Consider the following 18,900-nt stretch of genomic DNA (forward strand, 5'->3'; position numbering starts at 1 on the left):
TTGTTGCTTTCATCTTTTTATTGACAGTATAGCCAGATTAGAGAAAGGATTTACTGGATTCAAATGAATAAATACAATAATTTAATTGTAAAAGGAAACAATCTACTTGAAAGTTTTAGCAGAAATTGCTAGAGACAAGGGACTCGGCATATAATCTGCTCACTTATATATAAGAGAAGACAGCACAAAGAAAATTGGACAGTCCAGTTATACATGGTTGAGATTCGGGATTCTGCAGAAAGAAAATGTACTGATTGTTCTTTTGAGATAGGACATTAAAAGACATTAAAAATAAAAGCAACTGGGCTGTGTAACCAACGTTAGGCAAAGACAATAAGTATTTGGCAACATCTTGATTTTAGCTGCCAAGCTAATATTGGTTACCCAAGAAATTTCAAATTTTGCAAAAAGTGCCATTTCCTAGTAGGTGAACGGCAGGCTGGGTACCCTATGGAGGCAGAGGTAAGAACGCTGCTGTCTGCTGGGCTCTCTCTGGTAGCCTCGACCACTAGCCCTTAACAGCAGAGTGGGATGAATTTAAGGGCCGTTCTTATGATATGGGAGGAGTTAGAAGCCGAGAAGAAGGAAAAGAAGGGAGTCACAAGAAAAAAACTAACAGCATAAGTAAGAACCAGTGGGAACCATGACAAACAAGCACTTGTATCTTCCAGCCTTCCTCTCTCCTTCAGGTCTAATGAGGCCAAGTGACTGGACAAGGACTTCAAAGCCAGTGAGGTTGAGTGAAATGATACAACTCTAGACTGACTTCTCAGCCAAGACGATCAATATGGTTTCATCAGTGTCACTGAGGATCTTGTTACTGCCTCAATATCATGTACTGTGTCAGTACAGCAGAGACGCTCAAGTGACAATTATGACAACAGTCTGAGGAAGGAACCTACTGACTACTGTAGCCTTGGGAAGCACACGGTATGAAACAGGAGCTCCCCTTAAAGGCAAGGGATACAGGTAAATTCAAGACCTTAAGAACAACAATAAAAAAGATAAAAGATTAAAAAAAAAGTGACCATAGTGAAGCAGGCACATTTTTTTTTTCTTTTGCTGAACTAGGGCTTGAGGCCTTTAGGCTAAGATGGTTTAAGTGGTGTTGATAAGCTTTCTAAAACATGAAGGTGGCAAAGTTCACTTAAGTTTCTCCTCTACCCTTTAATTTGCTTCAAATCTCAAATGCTTGTGCTTGCAATAACTTCCTAAAAGCAGAAGTAGTGTTCCCTTTTATTGCCTTAATAAAGCATTTGCCCCTTTGATACGATTTTTACTATGCTATCTAACAGCTGAACTAGTGGCACAAAACTGAGATGGGTACTTACTGCAGCAAGGTCCCTGTAAATCAAAATCTGAGCTTTACATAAAAATCTTATTTATAAAAAATACAATACCAAGTACAGTGAGAATGAAGCACGGAGCAGTGGTGCTCCCTGCCAGGGCCATGTGGAAGTGGCTTTTGCTACAGTGCTTGCTTAATGGCACAAGTGAAAAGCTGAATAAGGCAAACACTTGAAGAGGCAGTTTTTTGTAAACTTCTTGGGGTGGGGGGAACTTCCTCTGTGGGGATAGATGCTGATTTGGGATGGCTAAAATTAGGTGTGATGTTTGGCTGCACTTGATACATCACATTACAGATTAAGACTGCTCCTGCTGAGACCAGTTCACTTGTTTTCGGGGAGAGGTTATCACTGTAGCCTTTTGCCTTTATTGTCACTATGTGCAGCCTCCAGCTGATGCCCCCCTATGGAAGCAGTCACCTCCAGAATCTTTCTAACTGAAAAGATATAAAATAAGCTAAGTCATTCAAAGTTTCCTTAGCTGAAAGCTCCTTCAGAACCCTACATTGATTACTAAGCAACTTCATTAGCGGTGTGTAGCATGATAGGAATGCTTTGACTAATATGTATTCCCACCCACTTGGTACCTAACAGTAATAAACTATAATGACACTAGAAAAACAAACGGATCTTGAGGAATTTTGGCCTCTTCTCATGTTCTCACTTGGAACTTTCCAGCTTTCGTGACATATTTGACTCCTTTAAATGGCTTATATTTCTCCCCATACATGTCCAAGCGGTTTACTTTTAAGCCTGTGTCCAAAAAAAAAAAAAAAAAAAAAAAAAAAGGTAAGGAAAGGAACAAATTATTTTCCTGGCCATACCAACCAACAATTATTTGTCTAGCAATGAACACTACTGAGTAAATCTGACATTAACCAAGTGTCCCTTCTACTATTCACAAATTATAGCACTGTGGGGGGATGGTTTTAGTTCAGATTCCCAAGTGGGCAAAGAATGTCTTTTAAGGATAAATCTTTCTGTATGAATGACTCTTCCCTTTGTGCTTGGATGAAGAGGGTGCAGAGGAAGAAAGCTGTGTGAAATAAAGTGCTCTGCAAATCACTGTACCTCGGACTATGGCCCCACAGCACGGTGTGACAGGCAAACTGGAGCTATTGTTCTTTCTAGAGAGGAAATGCTTGTACCCTTCTAAGCTCCAAATAGTTGACCCCAGCAAAACTCAGTTAAACCGCAAACATAAGTCAAAACTTATCCTTACCAGAAATAGCAAGCTGCTGGATCTTGAACTGTATGTTGAGACTTGGATTCTCTTCTGGCTTGGGTGCTCCAGACTGTAAATTTACCAGTCCTTTAAGACTCGGGAGCTTTTGTGGAGTAATTTTTCCCACATCCCATGTTAGTACCTTAAAAAGGCATAAGAAATACAATCTGAACCATTTACTAAAGACAAATGTTCAAAGACACTATAAACTTCTGTACAGAATGACGCACAGTATCTTGGAAACAAGGGACCTGGGATCTTCACAGAGTCTTACCACTAATCAGGTCTGTGACTCTGAATGGTGAGGGCAGAGAACCAACGTTTGTAGAGCATCCACTTTTGGATACAGCACTGTGCTTAGCACTATTCATACATCTCAAAAAGGCCTATGATGTAGGTTTTGTCTTCTTTTTACAAAGAAACTAAGGCTCAGTGGTCAACCTCTGGGGAAGTTCTTCAAATTCTGAGGACTGGTTTTTACTTTAAAAAATGCCTTTTCACTTAGCAGGCAGCTCAATGACTCTGCTGCTGAAAAGAACCACACTTTTTACCCAAGCAGGAATCTGAGAGAAAACCATCTTTTTACAGTTTCTCTGCAAACCCTTTGCTAGAGGCACGTTTACGTATGGTTATGTATGGTGAGGAAGCAGCTATCCTAGCCAGCATTCCCTGTGGAAGAGTATGAATTGCTTGTAAATGAAAAAGAAAGGTCTTAATGATCAATTTCTACAGAAAATCGAACAATTAATAGACTACAATACTAACTTCTTATATCCAGATCATGCTTTTCTCTTTTTAAAAAAGCTTTCTACGTCTTCTTCCTTAGTGAGTATGTCTCTAGATTATCAGTGGATGAGGAAAGGCACACTCTGAAGGAGAACAGAATGAGTCTCACGTTTCTGTTCATCTCCTCAGCAGCAGATGCGGGATTCCCTCCATAGCCAGTGGCCGAGTACAGGTTGTTCTCAGGTTTTGTGAGGAACTTTAGTTTTAACCAAGACATTAACCCTTCCTTCTGCCCTCCCTGCCATCAGAAAATAAAGACTGCAGAAACATTTGCTCACGCTTGATTAGAGCTAGCTGTACCTTGGTAACTGGATCAAATGTATAGCTGCCTTGTGTTGGTGTCAGGTTCATATTCAGCACAACTTTGGGCATATGAACTGTTACTGTGATTCCTTCAATAGTTTTCCCCATATTCTGCTTTGGTCCAATTGTAATATCAAATCTACCGCAAGAACTGTTCTCCTTAAAGCTGATGCTATGTTTCACATACACCGGTATTGCCACTAGACTGAAAAGAAAAAGACAGATACAACCACAAACATAATTAATTGTGTGAGACAGCTCCTGAGGTAGCCTGAGAACCTCAGTCCAGAGTATTCCACTCCTTTGACTCTACCGAGGGCCATATATCCCCAGACCTGGAGGGTCAGCATTCACTAGTACTCACCAGAGAGTCTGAGCACCACCACACTAGGAATTACACAATTTCTGAGCAAGAAGTATCAAATCAAGACAGGATTCAAGATAGGATAAACAAGTGGCACAAATAGCCCTAGTTTGAAGAAATTAATTAAGGTCCCATAGAAAAGAGAATTTAAAATTAAACTAAATGAAATTGTCCCTATGTGGTAAGAGCCAAGAAATAACTCCTCTGCTTTTGAGTATTACTGATGCTACCCAAATGCCTTCTGATATTTTCAAGGGACAAACCATTTACAACCCACAATGCCAATTCATTCATTTAATCTTAGTACCCGAAAGAGTGACCGGAAGTCAGTTAATTGGGCGATTGCCTAGAGAATTAGAGATGTATCTGTCTCCCTCTGTCAGATATGAAGTCTACAGACCACAGTAAAATTATGGCATGGGTTCAAGGTTTTGTGTAGGTTGTGCACAGTCCAAAGTGTTTGTTCTCCGGTATATGTTTTACTAGTACTTTATATTCTCACATTCAAGGAACACTGATTATTTTAGATACATATTTCACCAGTTCTTCCTGAGTTTCCTAATGAGCCATGGCCAAAGAGAGCAGTGATGAATTCAAGTATCCACCTGTCAGAATGAAAAAGGTAAGGGGACTACCCATCACTCTGATACATGATAGCAGATTTCTAGTTGATGCATCAACGTACTTTTGTGAGCTGACACGATACGATATGAGTCGGAAATTTCCATCTGGAGGAATAAATGACAAAACTCTTTCAGATTCCCAGCGCTTGAACCGGATGCAGGGGTGGAAGCTGACATCGTCGAGAAGCCGTGGGTTCTGCCAGGAAAACAAGACGGCAGTATTCACAGAGTGTGCGGAATAGGGCAAGTCTGCTAGGATACTATGAGAAATTAATGTACTCCCTAAGGATAAAAGTTACATTACGAGTTTGTTACTATGACCACAATAACACACAGTTAACAGTTTCACAAGGCTTTGAGATTTCAAATATATTTTGTAAAGCAGGGGAGGGGGCAGAGGGAGAGGGAGAGACAATCTTCAAGCAGATTCTCCACTGAGTGTGGAGCCAGACACAGATCTCGAACCTCACAACCCTGAGCTGAAATCAAGAGCCGGCTACTTAACCATCTGAGCCACCCAGGTGGCCGCAAATATTTCATATGTTATTTTAGTTGAATTTCAATTACTATTAAGTAGAAAATGTGAGCCGTACTATCATTTCCATTTCACAGATGACAAAAATGAAGTTGGAAGAACTCAAGGTCAAAACGAGATAGCAACAGAACTTTGTTCTCTTTTCTTAGTAGTGTATCATGCCAAATCTAAAATGATGCAAAAGATCAATGCCCTTTCTTATCAGTAAAGCAAATAATAATTCAGTGAGACTACAGATTTGCAGAAGCCATCCAGCCATTTAAGCCACTTCTAACATAGCCAGGAGAAGACTTCTCCTCAGCCTTTCCATAAAGGCCATGCTCATTATGTAAGCCACTGTCTTGGGAAGCTGTGCTAAGAATATTTCTGAGATAGGGGTACCTGGGTGGTTTAGTTAAACAGCAGGCTCTTGATTTTGGCTTAAGTCATGATCTCAGGGTTGGGAGAACAAACCCCATGTCAGGCTCCCCGCTCAGCGTGGAGTCTGCTTAAGATTCTCTCTTTCTCTCTCTCTGCCCCTCCCCCTGCTCATGCTCTCTCTAAATAAGTAAATAAATCTTAGAATATTTCTGAGATAATACTTACAATCTAAGATACAAACATCTCTCAGTATTTATCATTTCTTTCAGTACTTCATATATATTAGGCATACAAAGATCTACAGGACAGGAGAACAAAACTTACCATGAAAGAAAGAGAAAGGTCAGGCATTCCAGATAGCTTAATGCAAGCATCAATGACCCCCTGAATTTCTGCAAACACTGTAGATCCTGAAGAAAGGAAGTGATAACATCACTGGAATTGGAGTCTAGTAAAGACTAGAGCGATCACTGTCTCTGAAATAATGGAGACATCACCTCGGTGTCAGACATAATGAAACTTGCACATCTACTAACAAGTTAGTGGGACAGAGGATCCATTGCACCAGTTATGACAGTTTCTTCACTAAACGCCCACACCTAACTGGTAGGACTGGGGTAATTCTACGGAATATCAAACCTGCCTCTGTCTTGACATAGTCAACCTTGTAAGACTGCTGGATATGAAATTAAAATGTTTTTGGGGTGCCTAGGTGGCTCGGTCTGTTAAGCAGCCAGCTCCTAATTTCTGCTCAGGTCATGATCTTAAAGTCCTGAGATGCAGCCCCACCTTGGGCTTCCTGTTGGGCATGGAGCCTGCTTAAGATTCTCTCTCCCCTTCCGCCTCTGTCCCTCCCCATCAACTCTTTCCCTTTTAGAAAAAAAAAGTGTTTGAAGTTAAAATATTTTTAATGGAATTTAAAAATGAGGCAAATTTCTCATTGAAATGGACTAAGCTGTTAACTTTGAATAGGAGCCATTATTCTGTAATAATATAGCTATTATTCTGTATGATAGAATTTTTATAATGAAAAGGGCACTGATTGAAGAAAAAATACTGGCTATAATTCACAATAACTCATTTTCACACAGCAACTAGCTGTGTGACCTTGAGCAGATTACTAAACCCTTTTGAGCCTCAGTTTCCTTATGTATAAAATGTGAAGGTTGGACTAGATGTTTTTAGTAAAATTTATGGTTCTAATAGAGTACAGCTGTTTTGTCTGGGGTCTTCAGAAGTACTGTATGTAAAGTGGTAGCAAAAGTATGGTGCATGGTAGATAATACAATAAATGTTGAATAAATGGCAAGAGGGAGAGGCAGACAGGGTAATAACTGGCTTAAAGTAAGGCAGCATGAGATCTGATTTACAAAGGTTTGGCAGATCTCAGCTAGTGGTTATGAAAATTATATGTAGCCTCTGGGCAAAATAAACAGATTTTAAGCTATCAGGAAGTGAATGCCTTTCTGCTGAAACCATACTACCAAGAGATTTCAATTTTGTCAGCTCAACTGTTTTTCCCAAATAAGATCACATGCACACAATTACCTGATTTATCTATAATTGCATCTATTTCTTCAACGACATCAAAATAGGCTTCATTATTTGTGTACTTTACCCCTGCCCGCCGCCATGGGATGTTGGACAGCTGCCCAGTGGGGAGTGTGTCCCCAACATTACTACTGCCTAGAAACCGGAAAAGGAGAAAGCAAAGGTAATGCATAAAATAGTCATCAGGAAAGCTATTAACAAGGGTGATAGGCTGGCTCAGTTGGTAGAATGTGCGACTCTTGACCTTGGGGTCATGAGTTCAAGCCCCACACTGGTGTATAGTTTATTTTAAAAACAAAAAAAGAAAGAAAAACTATTAACAGGAAAAAAAAAAAGAATGCTTTAGTTGCTTCTTTAATGTTTACGTTTTCTTCATCAAAGTTGTGGATGGTTTCCAGAATTGCTGGAATTGCTATACCGACATGATCAAATTTCTAGGGGACAGAAATAGGCCATGTGGTCCTCTATGTGCCAAACCAGGTTAAATTCATTTACCTATCTTTTGCTTCCTGTGTGTTAACAGTAACCTAACCTAATTCTAGTGGCTCAACAACAGAATCTCGTCCTGCTGCCAGTGATGAAGAAAAGAGGCTAGTTGTTGTAGAACCTTCTGCCGATAAAATGTTTCCACTGAGAATAAGTGATAAGTAGGCCCTTTGGTATTCAGCTTAAATTCTACATGAGATGCTGCCAAGCAGGCCTCAGCAGAGTAACAGGATGAAGAACACACTCTGGCCTTTTCCCATTTTAAGGTCAGCACAACCATATGGCTGTAATATGGCTAAGGTTTAATATAGGGCTAATTTACTGGTAAATTGACATATGTCTGAAAGTAAGTCTGATTGTCCAAAACACACCCTTGAGCTGTGACATATTTAACATTTTGGTTAATTTACATTTCCAATTCAAAAGTAGTATATGCTTAGTAACAACAACACATGGAAAGCTCAGAAAAGTGGCTAAAAAGGATCTATCTTTCTGTTACCAAAATACAACTACCATTAACAGTTTGGTATAATTCTTTAAACATTTCCCTCATAAATAGGCTGCATTTATTTTTTTCTATTTTGGTAAGTTTGTTATTTTTGACTGCACCTTAAAATATAGTTGCAATCATACTGTATATACAATATACTGTATATATATAATTAGATTTTACAGTCTAATTATGATTGGTGTTTGTGTCTCATTACTCAGTAAAAAAACAGCTCTGCTCCTGTTAAATAATTAATATAATTCTAGGTTTTTCATGTTGTGTGTTTTTTTTCTCATATAGTTCCATCTACAGAATGCTCTTATTCCTCCCTCTTTCCCTAAATTCTGCTGATTCTTTAGGGCCCTGCATTGGGGCCAAGCACCACAGTTCAGGAGGGATTATTTCATCTACTGAACCATTCTCTTGAATGCACTGCCTTAATAACCTATGTATTTTCATTCTCTATTTTAGTAACTATAAAATACATGTTTATTTTAGAAATTAGAAAGTATTAAGCAAAAATAAAGATAGTATGTTGTTCCTTAGTTGGAGACGGTCATTGAAAATATTTTAGAACTTTTTTGTCTGTAGGAATGTTTGTGTAATTAACAGAAACTTTTATAGTTTTATGTTGGTATTTTTTCCATTTAGTATTATATCATGTGTACTTTCCAATGTCACTGTATTGTTTATAAAGTATGGAGTTGCCTTTTACAATGTTATATTATTATTTACATACTTTAATTTTTTTCTAATCTCCCATCCAGAGTCTAAGTTTTAGGTGCATACATTCTATCTTATCTTTCCTTGAATTTCTCCTAATGCTCAGCTTTGTACAGAAGATGAATAAAGGCCTCTTATAGGCCTCTCTTGTCCCATTTTTTTAGGTCAGTACACTTAGAGCGGGGTTTACAATGGTAGACAGCAGAGCTGGTGTGTTATGTAACATTTCACAGAAATCTTTCTCTAGAAGACTTCAACACTCTCAAAAAATACTGTCATCTGGATGTACCTAATTTCTAGCTATATTCAAGAAATAAAAATTACAAACTTATAACATGGAGCACCTGGGTGGCTCAGTGGTTGAGCATCTGCCTTTGGTTCAGGTCATGATCCCAGGGTCCTGGGATGGAGCCCTGCATCAGGCTCCCTGCTTCTCCCTCTGCCTCTCTGTGTCATTCATGAGTAAATAAATAAACATCTTTAGAAAAAAAAAGAAGCTTAAAACAAAGTACAAGGTCACAATGCATGAGATCTCACTGACAGACTAATTTCCCATCTTTTTGTTTTAATAAATCTTCTGCATGTATAAAACAAAGACTTGGAGGAAATAATATGTACTCTGTGGTGGAGAGTCTTAAATTTTCTATATCCTAGTAATTTGGGGGTAACGACATAATGCTAGTTTTATAATGCTATTTATAATTTTAATTTTTCTCCCGGTTTTATTGAGATATAATTGACATTTAACATCGTGTTAAGTTTAAGCTATACAACATGATGATTTGATACACTTATATACTACAATTATAACCCACTATATTGTTAGTTAACATCTTCATCACATCATATACAATAATGCTAATTTAAATATTAAAATGCCAGTCTATAAATAGATTAAGTGTTCTAAGTAGCTTCACATATAGGCTTTCCTTTTATAGCCTCACTATATTGGCTTCTCTAGGATTAACTGGGAAAATTTAATCAGTCTTATTATTTAGTGTTAAGTAATAGTAACAATGTTATTGTGGTCTTATAGAAAAGCCTATAATAAAAGAGTAATTATCAAGTTTTCTTTATCATTTAAGACCTAGTCTCCTCATGAAAAGAAATACACATTCATTTCAACAATACTACTAACTTTAACTCTGGCCAAACTGAACTACCTTAATTATTTGCCAGATCAGGCAACAAGGAGTTGTTTATAAAGTGTTAATTGCTTAGTTCCTAAGGCAGCACATTTTCACCTTACCTGTAATAGAGTTGACGACAGAACGTAGAATTGTTGGTGGTTTAATCAGTTCTTTCAAAATATTAGATTCAGTAGCCAGTGGAAATCCATTGTCTAACATTTCTTCCAAGAGCTCATATACAATGACCACATTATCCTTAATTGCAGCTTCCGAACATTCACCAAAGTAGTCCTTAACAAAATGTACATAATATTGTACAATGGAAGGCATGGAGAAAGGCTTGCTAAACATTCTTTGTTTAGAAGGATAAACTTAGAGTAGCATAATTAATTGTTTAAGATGTTGAAATATGTAAATTAGAAAAAAAGCCTCTATAGTTCTATACGCTATTTCTCAATATCTTCAGATTGAATTGAATTTCCATTACATTGAAACATTAAACTAGGATGTGAACTATTAATTTACTCTGATTGGGTACCCCTAAAACATAGGTAAGTTTTCAATTATTTGGTACATTTAGCAAGATAATAAAATGTAAATATTAAGACGATTACATAACCAATAAAAATCTTGGGGCCATTCAGAGAACTGTATGTGGAGGGCATTACTGTTTCCTGATGACACAATTTGTAATACATATAAAAAATATGGCTTCCATGACCATGAGATTACGGTGTTCTACTGAAATAGTGAATGGAACAGCCATGTATACTGCTATACACCCTACAAAGAAAGGGTTTATGAATTTATTCTTAGTTGAAAAGAAGAAACAGGATACATCCAAAGCTGATTACTTAGAGAATATAATCATTTATCTCACCCCCAACTAACTTTAACTTAAATTCAAAAGATTTGATGAGTAACCAACCTGAAAAGTGTCAGCAACTCGATGTAGGAACTCAATTACAAAGAGAGGTGGCACTTCAGTCTGTATGACAGACACAAAGAAGAGCTTATCCCTGTAGATACTGATGAGGTAGTGATGAGGTGTTGAAATGACAGGTGGTACATTTTCAACATCAGCAGCTTTCTCTTGAGCTTCAAAGAAATAATCACAGACAGACTGGCTCACAACGCTCTTCCAGTGCTTCTCTAGAAATATGTCACCGGAACAGTTTATGAGAAATAGACTGTGGATCATTTTCTAGGGGGGGAAAAAGTTTAAATTTAGTGTACATCAAAAAGTATCCTTGTACTATTCTGATACCCAAACCAGACAAAGGCAATACAAGAAACTATAGACCAGCATCATGTAAGAATAGTTATAAAAATCCTTGACAAAATACCAACAAACTAAATCCAGCAACATATACAGATTACACACCTTGACAAATGGGATTTATTCCAAGAATGGAAGACTGGTTCAACATATGAAAATCAATCAACGTAACACACAGTATACATAAAAGACAAAACATATAATCATTTCAAAATGTGTAGGAAAATCATTTGATAAAGTCTAGCACTTGCTTATAATAAAATGACTTAAACTAGAAAAAGAAACACTTTAAAATGGTGGGTTTTATAATATGTGAATTATATTTCACTTACAAAATATTCTTACTATGACACACAAATCTACTTCCAGGTGGATTAAACATAAATGTGTAAAAATGTGCACCAAAAACACACATAAAAATGTAATGTTGTAGTGAAAACCTGGAACAACTCAAATATTTATTAATAGTACTATGGAAAAATAAACTATAGTATATTATTAAAATGAAACATTATATAGCAATGAAAACAAATAACCTATTGTTAAATTAAGCAAATACGGATGAATCTTACAAATACAATATTGAACAAACAAGCCAGATGCAAAAGGATACATAAGTATGATTCTATTTATATGTGGTGCTAGAACAGACAAAATTAATCTATGATTTAAGAAATCAAATGCCATCTTTTATGGAGGAGAGAGGGAGGCAGTGACTAAGAAGGGATGGGGGATATTTCCTAAGGTGCTTATAAAGTTTAATTTCTTGATCTAGATGATAGTTATAAGTTATATTCATTTTGATAATTCATTGGGTTTTATATTGTGACATACAATTTTCTGAGTATAACTTTATGTCAAATAAAAACTTTATTATCCTTGCAAATGGGGGATAGTAGAAAAATATCTAATAACCTTAATGTGTTCATTTCTTTTATGTAGATAACATCACTTATCAGGTGTTTAGTCCCGTGGTCCACTAATTCGAAATTATAGTATTGTATAAGTGTACTCCAACTGTAAAAAATTTAAAACGAATAGTTTCTCTGCATGAAGATAAATTACAAAGAGGAAAGGAAGACTTTCCAGAATGCATTCATTCAATTCCATTGTCACAGAAGACAATGACACCAACCTAATTCTTTTGAGAGCAAGTCATTTATTTTATGAATGCAGCTGACATTTAAGGACTACCTGGTGATTATTTCCCCTTCCCATTTGGCACAGTTTCAGAAATTTTTAAATAAATTACTAATTACTAAGATGTGTTTTAGTAGCTACTGTATTAATAAATATGAACATTAAGAGTTAGGGTTCCTGTCACTAGAAAAAAACAATGTTTCTTTGTTCAAAGCCATCTCTATTTAGTCAAGCAATCAACATGAGCTGGTAGCAATAACTCTGAAGCTTTTTACCTACTAAATTTTTCTAGATTAATACTGAAATCTATTAAATTTTTCTACTTTATCTAGTCGGATACTCTGTTTAATAGGTTTGCTTTGTGTCAGCTTTATAGTTCTATTCAGGTGTTAAATAGTGTCACTGGAATGTAGACTTACTATGTAGAACCTACTGACTTTAGCTATAACCTCCGCTGATACACTTTTTAAAAAAGTGAAACAGGAATATCCAAGGATAAGATTTGCAACTAAATTTGTATTATGATAGCTTTTCTTGGAATAAAATCTTCATCTGAAATACAAAGTATAACTGAAAGAAGGATATTGTAATCCACTCAATGAGATTTAGATTTGAGCACTTTGGGTTAGCCAGTTGTGGAATATGGTACTCTTTGAGAAACTAAATTTTCAGCTCTATTCAAAGTGTTTATTCATTAAGGATAAATAAATATCTAAAATGTCTTCTAGGCCAGGCACTATACTAGGCACTTACTTACCTACATTATCTCATTGAATCTTTACAACTCAATGTTACAGATATTGCACTTATCCCTGTTTTACAGATAAGATGATAAAGGTCTTAGAAATGTTAAATCAGATCATACAATAAGTATCAGAGCTAAGGTTCCAACCCAGGCCTGGATGAATCTTGGGCTCCTGTTCCTACCTGACTCCTGGAGACTAATTATTATGAACACACATAATGCAGAACTGTCCAGTAGGATTTCCTGCAATGATGACTGTCTTATATCCGTGCAGTCCAATATAACATCCACTGTGGCCACTGAACACTTGAAATGTGGCTAATGCAACTGATGTACTGACGTTTTAATGTTAACTAATTTAAATTTATATAACTACATGTAGCTAGTGGTTATCATACTGGACTAAGCAGCAAATGTGCAAGAAGAGCTGAAGGATATGTTTCCTATTTAGTTAAATGCCAAAATGTTTTCTAATGAATTATTTACAGCAGGAATTATATTTAAAACATCTGACATAAGTTATCTTATTAAACCATTTATTCTATAGAAAGTATAGTTCACATGGGTTGGTGGTACTTTGTGCCACAGTACACCCTAAAAGAGTTGTTTGTTCTTGAAGCAAGTGGCTTCATAGTTCCTTTATTTTAGAGGCCAGGTTCCTATTCATCCTGTTACTGGTGAAAAATTCTTTCCAGGGAGTTTGCACTCCTGGGAAGTTGTTTTCATTGGTAACAGTTCTAATCTCAGAAGAATACAGTAAGTTAAACCAGCCATCTGGATTTATTGCTATCCTTAGTACTGGGATGAAAGCATAACACTTATAGCTCTCAACATTGCTTGGCTTTAAAACCCAATTCACCTTTCTATCATAAGAAAAGAGAGCTTAGAGGTGCTTGGGTGTCTCAGTTGGTTAAACGTCTGCCTTCAAAAAACAAACAAACAAAAAAAACGTCTGCCTTCAGCTCAGGTCATGATCCTGGGGTCCTGAGATGGAGACCCATGTCAGGCTCCTTGCTCAGCAGGGAGCCACCTTCTTCCTCCGCCCCTCCTCTTGCTCATGTCTCTTTCTCTCTCTAATAAATAAAATCTTTTAAAAAAGAGAGAGATTATTTATTCTATTCCTTTATGACTAAAGGCTAATGCATATAACAATGAAATAAATGTCACATGTGACAATATAAATTAGCCTGTTTCTTTAGTTACTTATTCTTTTGGTAGCTATAATTACTTCTTTTCATCTTTTTTTTTTTTTTTCAAATTTATTTATTTATGATAGTCAGAGAGAGAGAGAGAGGCAGAGACACAGGCAGAGGGAGAAGCAGGCTCCATGTACCGGGAGCCCGATGTGGGATTCGATCCCAGGTCTCCAGGATCGTACCCTGGGCCAAAGGCAGGCGCCAAACCGCTGCGCCACCCAGGGATCCCCTCTTTTCATCTTTTTAATAAACTTTCTGGGAAAGCTACACACTGCAATCACAACCATTTTTTGGTTCTTAGTGACTTTTGAATCAGAAAACAGAATGCGACCAGCTTATTTTAAAGCCACTTGAGAAAGTTCCATCAGAGCTTTGACTGCAGCTTAAATATTTCATAAATCCTCTTTACCAAATGTTGGACACTCAACCTGATGATTCACAGCCAATGCAATTATAATACAGACGGTCCCTGACTTATGATGGTTTAAGATTTTTCTACTTTAAGTTTGTGCAAAAGTGATACGCATCCATTAGAATCCATAATTCGAATTTTGATCTTATTCCAGGAGAGCAATATAATACTCTCTTGGGATGCTGGGTAGAGGCAGCAGGCTGTAACTCCCAGTCAGCCACTTGATCACCAGGGTAAACGACAAATACACTTACAACCATCCTGTTCTTCACTTCAGTATTCAATAAATTACAAGAGACTCAACACTTACTCCAAAATACACTTGGTGTTAGATAGTTTTACCCAACTGTGGGCTAACAGTAAGTGTTCTGAGCACATTTAAGGCAGGCTAGGCTAAGCTATGATGCTCAGTAGGTTTAGGTATATTAAATGCATCTTTGACTTACAGTATTTTCAGGACATAACCTCATCATAAGTTGAGGAAGATACGTAGTCAAAATATCCTTCAAATAGTGTCTAAAAAAGAAAATGCATTCCTTCTACATATAACAGAATGGAGGCACAGAAGGGCCTATATGCAAGGTAAGAGAATGAGATTAAAGAATCTAGCACCTCTGATTCCCAGGCAATATTTTGACCATTTACTCATTCAACAAGTAGTTCTGAATATGTTTTATATATAGTAAGCAATGGTGATAAAAGAGTGAACAAAGTAAGAGTACCTGAACTGAGAGTGTTTAGAGTTCAGCAACGAAGGCAAACAATACAGTAAGATGCAATTTCTATGACAGGGGAAATACAGTGTCCTTCAGAATTCCACAAATCTTTGAGGTGACAGAACACAAGTAAAGAAATCCAGTACAAATTTAGCAACTTTAGGAGGTGAAGGTAGGTGGCAAGATGAGATTGGGAAGGAGATAAGCAAATACTGGTTCATTTAATTGTCAGACCAGTTTTTTATGGTAGTAAGCAGGGAATTCATGAAATCCAATTGACAGTTAAAAAAAAAATTGTACTGTAGAAATTTAATAGGGCACCAGTTCAGAGATGAATTATGGTGGTGGCCTAGACTACAGTGTTGACAGCAGTGATGAAGTAAAATGAAAAGATAAATATTCAGGCTTAAGCAAAGATTAGGTGGATTTGGACGCTGGAGAGGAGAGGGAAAATGAGACACTTAGCTCTCATCCTGTATATTGACCCAATTCTGGATATATTTGACCCAAATGGATATATTCGAAAAACTATCATAAATGTAGGTCTAGTGCTTCAGAGAGAAGCTGAGTTGGAGACATGCCTGTGAGTACACGTGACTTTTTGTTAATGGGAATTATAGCTACAAGAAGAAAAAAAAAACTATAAAGAGATTATATGTGCATAGTAAGAAGAGAGCCTATGGAAAGAATTCCAACATCTGAGTAGCAAGTGGGACAAGGAAGTGGGCCTAAAAAAAGGCTGAGAAGATGTGGCTAAAGAGCAGTAAAAAAGAGGGGGCTAACAGTTTTTAGTAACTAGAGGTGTTAGTCTTGTTTCCAGAGGAACAGAATACTACACATTTTAAAGGGCACAAAGAGGTCAAGCTATAAGAACTGAACATGTGGTGTTTTTTTTTTTTTTTAATTACCTGCTGAAGGGCTTTTTCAGACTCCCCTTCAATTCTGTAGAATTTTAATATTATATATTTATGTATCTAATATACTGTAAAAATACTATGTTTTATATATGCAATGATTTTTTATTTTTTGCCTCACAAAAAGCAATTTCTGTCCCTATTGAGAATTTATAAATTAACATATAGGGGACATTGGTGATCTTAGTAAAGGTAGTTTAGTGATAGTTCAGTGAAAGGCAGGAACAAGACAGGCTGAAATGGGCTGAGAAATAAATAGCAAGAAGTGGGGAAATCAGAGATAAGGAGAGAAGATGATACATTCAAGAACTCTAGCTGTCAAGAGGCTGAAAAGACATGAAAATAAATGGAAGTATTTCACAGTTAAGAAAGAATATTTCTAATTGCTGAAGGAAAGGTGTGAGTAGAAGGGGAAAGGTGGATGATGTAGGTGGAAAAAACTGAATAAAAGAGGCTCCTGATAGGGTAGGAGAGGATGGTATTGGGTAGATGAAAGGATCTACCTTCCCTCATAAGGGACACTTTTCCTCTTTAAACAAAAGGGAAGAAGTTTTGTACATTTGGTGGTAGGAAGATGATCGCCTCTATTCTCTCTGTGCAATAGGAGAGATCATTTGTAGAGGGAGAATTCCTCTTCTCTATAAAAGCCATCTGCTACTCATGCATTGAGGTATTATTGAGCTACTTAAAAATATCTAGCCTGGGGAACTCTGTGTATAATGGCGAATGTTTAGAAATATTCTAAAAATCCTAAGATTCAGTAAGAAAAAATCAGCCTTCCTGCAAAGAGAGTTTTCCTACCAAAGGTATGTAAATTTCGGGTACTTCCTCATTCATCTCTTTTCCCAGCTTTTCCTATAGTCTCAATTGAGAGTGTCCTCCTTCCTCCAAAACGAATTCTTCCATTTTTAATTTTGACCCCACTCTCTTCTCTCTCTTCTTGGATCTTATCTCCTCTTTCTTGAATCTTTAATCTTACAAACCTTGGTTATTGTTTTCTGCCCCCAAACATAATGTGCGTTGTATTCTTTAAAACAAACTCAGGGGACAGCCCGGGTGGCCCAGCCGCTTAGCCTTCAGCCCCAGGGTGTGATCCTGGAGACCCGGGATCGGGATCAAGTCCCACGTCGGGCTCCCTCATGGAGCCTGCTTCCCTCTCTCTGCCTGTGTCTCTGCGTCTGTGTCTCTCATGAATAAATAAATAAAATCTTAAAAAAAATAAAACAAACTCAGGACTTGACAGCCTCAATAATGACTTGCTTCCTGCTCCAAATGACGGATTAGTTTACACTCGCAGTTAGTATCTCCCACCAGTTACTCACTATGTTAAAGCAGTTCTCTCAAATAGCCTAAGGACTCCCTAATCATCGAATCTAGCTACCTAGCCTCAGACTTCAACTTCCTCCTTTGATCCTTGCAGCATTTCGTGTCATTGATAACTTTCCCCCAAACCCAAATAAATACTTCTTACCTTATTACAGGAAAACTTCACCTGGTTTAATTCTCACCTTGAAAGTTTCTTTTCGGCTTACTTCCCAGCCTTTTTTTTTAATTTCTTTTAATTTTTCTACCGTCCACACCTAAGACACTGTTTCAAACTCGATATATCCCAATCTCCACAAAATTCCTCCTCATGAGGGCTCCTAATTTTAGTGGCTCCACCTCCTTAATCATATAGGCTACATATGCTTCAACTTCGGGCACGATCCAAATCCAACAAATCCTACCAGCCACAGCGCTCATCACTTTAACACCATCAGTTTGGATTCCTGTCACCTCTCCTGAAGCCCTGGGACAACCTCCTCACGGTATTCCCTACCCCGAGCTCATCTGGGCGCCACCCTCTGACTGGACGTCTGTTCAGGTGTGTCAGGAGTTTGTCTTCCAACGCAGAAGCCTGGGGCTGAGGTCCAAGCTGTTGGTACTCCGGCTCACCGTGGATGGCAAGATCTTCTCCCTGAGCCGAAGCACGGCGAGGGACCCCAACGAGTCTGAACCTCTTGGGCCTGGGACCCGAGCAGGCCGGGCTGCAGGTGCACCTCTCCCTTCCGGCCCTGCAGGCGAGCAAGCCCGGAAGGCCGAGAGGAAGGCGCGGTCAGCATCAGAGCCTCTCCCGCAGCCCCGGCTGGAGTCCGGAGCCCCAGCTACTCAGACTGCTCCCCAGTTTTCGAGCTGTTCCCTGTCCGCAGACTCCCCGCCCCCCCACACTCACCCCGACACCTGGGCCAGCCAGTGATTCGGCGCCAGGTCCACTCCGGACCAAGGCTGAGGCAGCTGAAGAGGCCGCGAGGACCCCGAGCTGGGCTGCCCAGTAGATTGCCTGACTGACAGCTTCAAAGTAACCAACTGGGGCTACGGTATCGGAAAGATTACACGAGCAGAAAGACGTTGGATGAGAAGAAAGGTGTCTCCTGAGGTTTAGGATCTAAAATCTTCTCGATCACTCAGAACCCGGAAGAAAGGAGGGTTTCGCACCATGTGGACTCAGGCGCTCGGACGCAGCCTAACTCAGTCTGGGGTCCCCCCGACTAGTCGGGTGGGCGGGGCCAGAAAGAGGCTGGGCCAATGGCTGTGGG

The 18,900-nt window shown here is 38.2% G+C and overlaps 1 protein-coding gene across 4 annotated transcripts; it reads right to left on the reverse strand.

Moving 5' to 3' along the window:
• AP3M1 (adaptor related protein complex 3 subunit mu 1) lies at positions 1-18,839 on the reverse strand. 4 transcript variants are annotated; one of them, XM_072823683.1, is made up of 9 exons: positions 18,144-18,839; positions 10,851-11,126; positions 10,042-10,213; positions 7,091-7,228; positions 5,867-5,952; positions 4,710-4,843; positions 3,658-3,865; positions 2,569-2,713; positions 1-2,099 (listed from the first exon to the last, which is right to left on the reverse strand). In XM_072823683.1, exons 2-9 carry the CDS (start codon positions 11,121-11,123, stop codon positions 1,999-2,001), a joined length of 1,257 nt encoding a protein of 418 aa, XP_072679784.1. In that variant the 5' UTR covers positions 11,124-11,126; positions 18,144-18,839; the 3' UTR covers positions 1-1,998. The 4 variants fall into 4 exon arrangements, with proteins under 4 accessions (XP_072679784.1, XP_072679783.1, XP_072679786.1 ...); XM_072823682.1 differs by having other exon boundaries at positions 18,537-18,838; XM_072823685.1 differs by having other exon boundaries at positions 18,260-18,511.
• Positions 18,840-18,900: the final 61 nt, after the last annotated feature.

Source organism: Canis lupus, chromosome 4, assembly GCF_048164855.1.
Source record: "Canis lupus baileyi chromosome 4, mCanLup2.hap1, whole genome shotgun sequence".
Classification (NCBI taxonomy): Eukaryota; Metazoa; Chordata; class Mammalia; order Carnivora; family Canidae; genus Canis; species Canis lupus.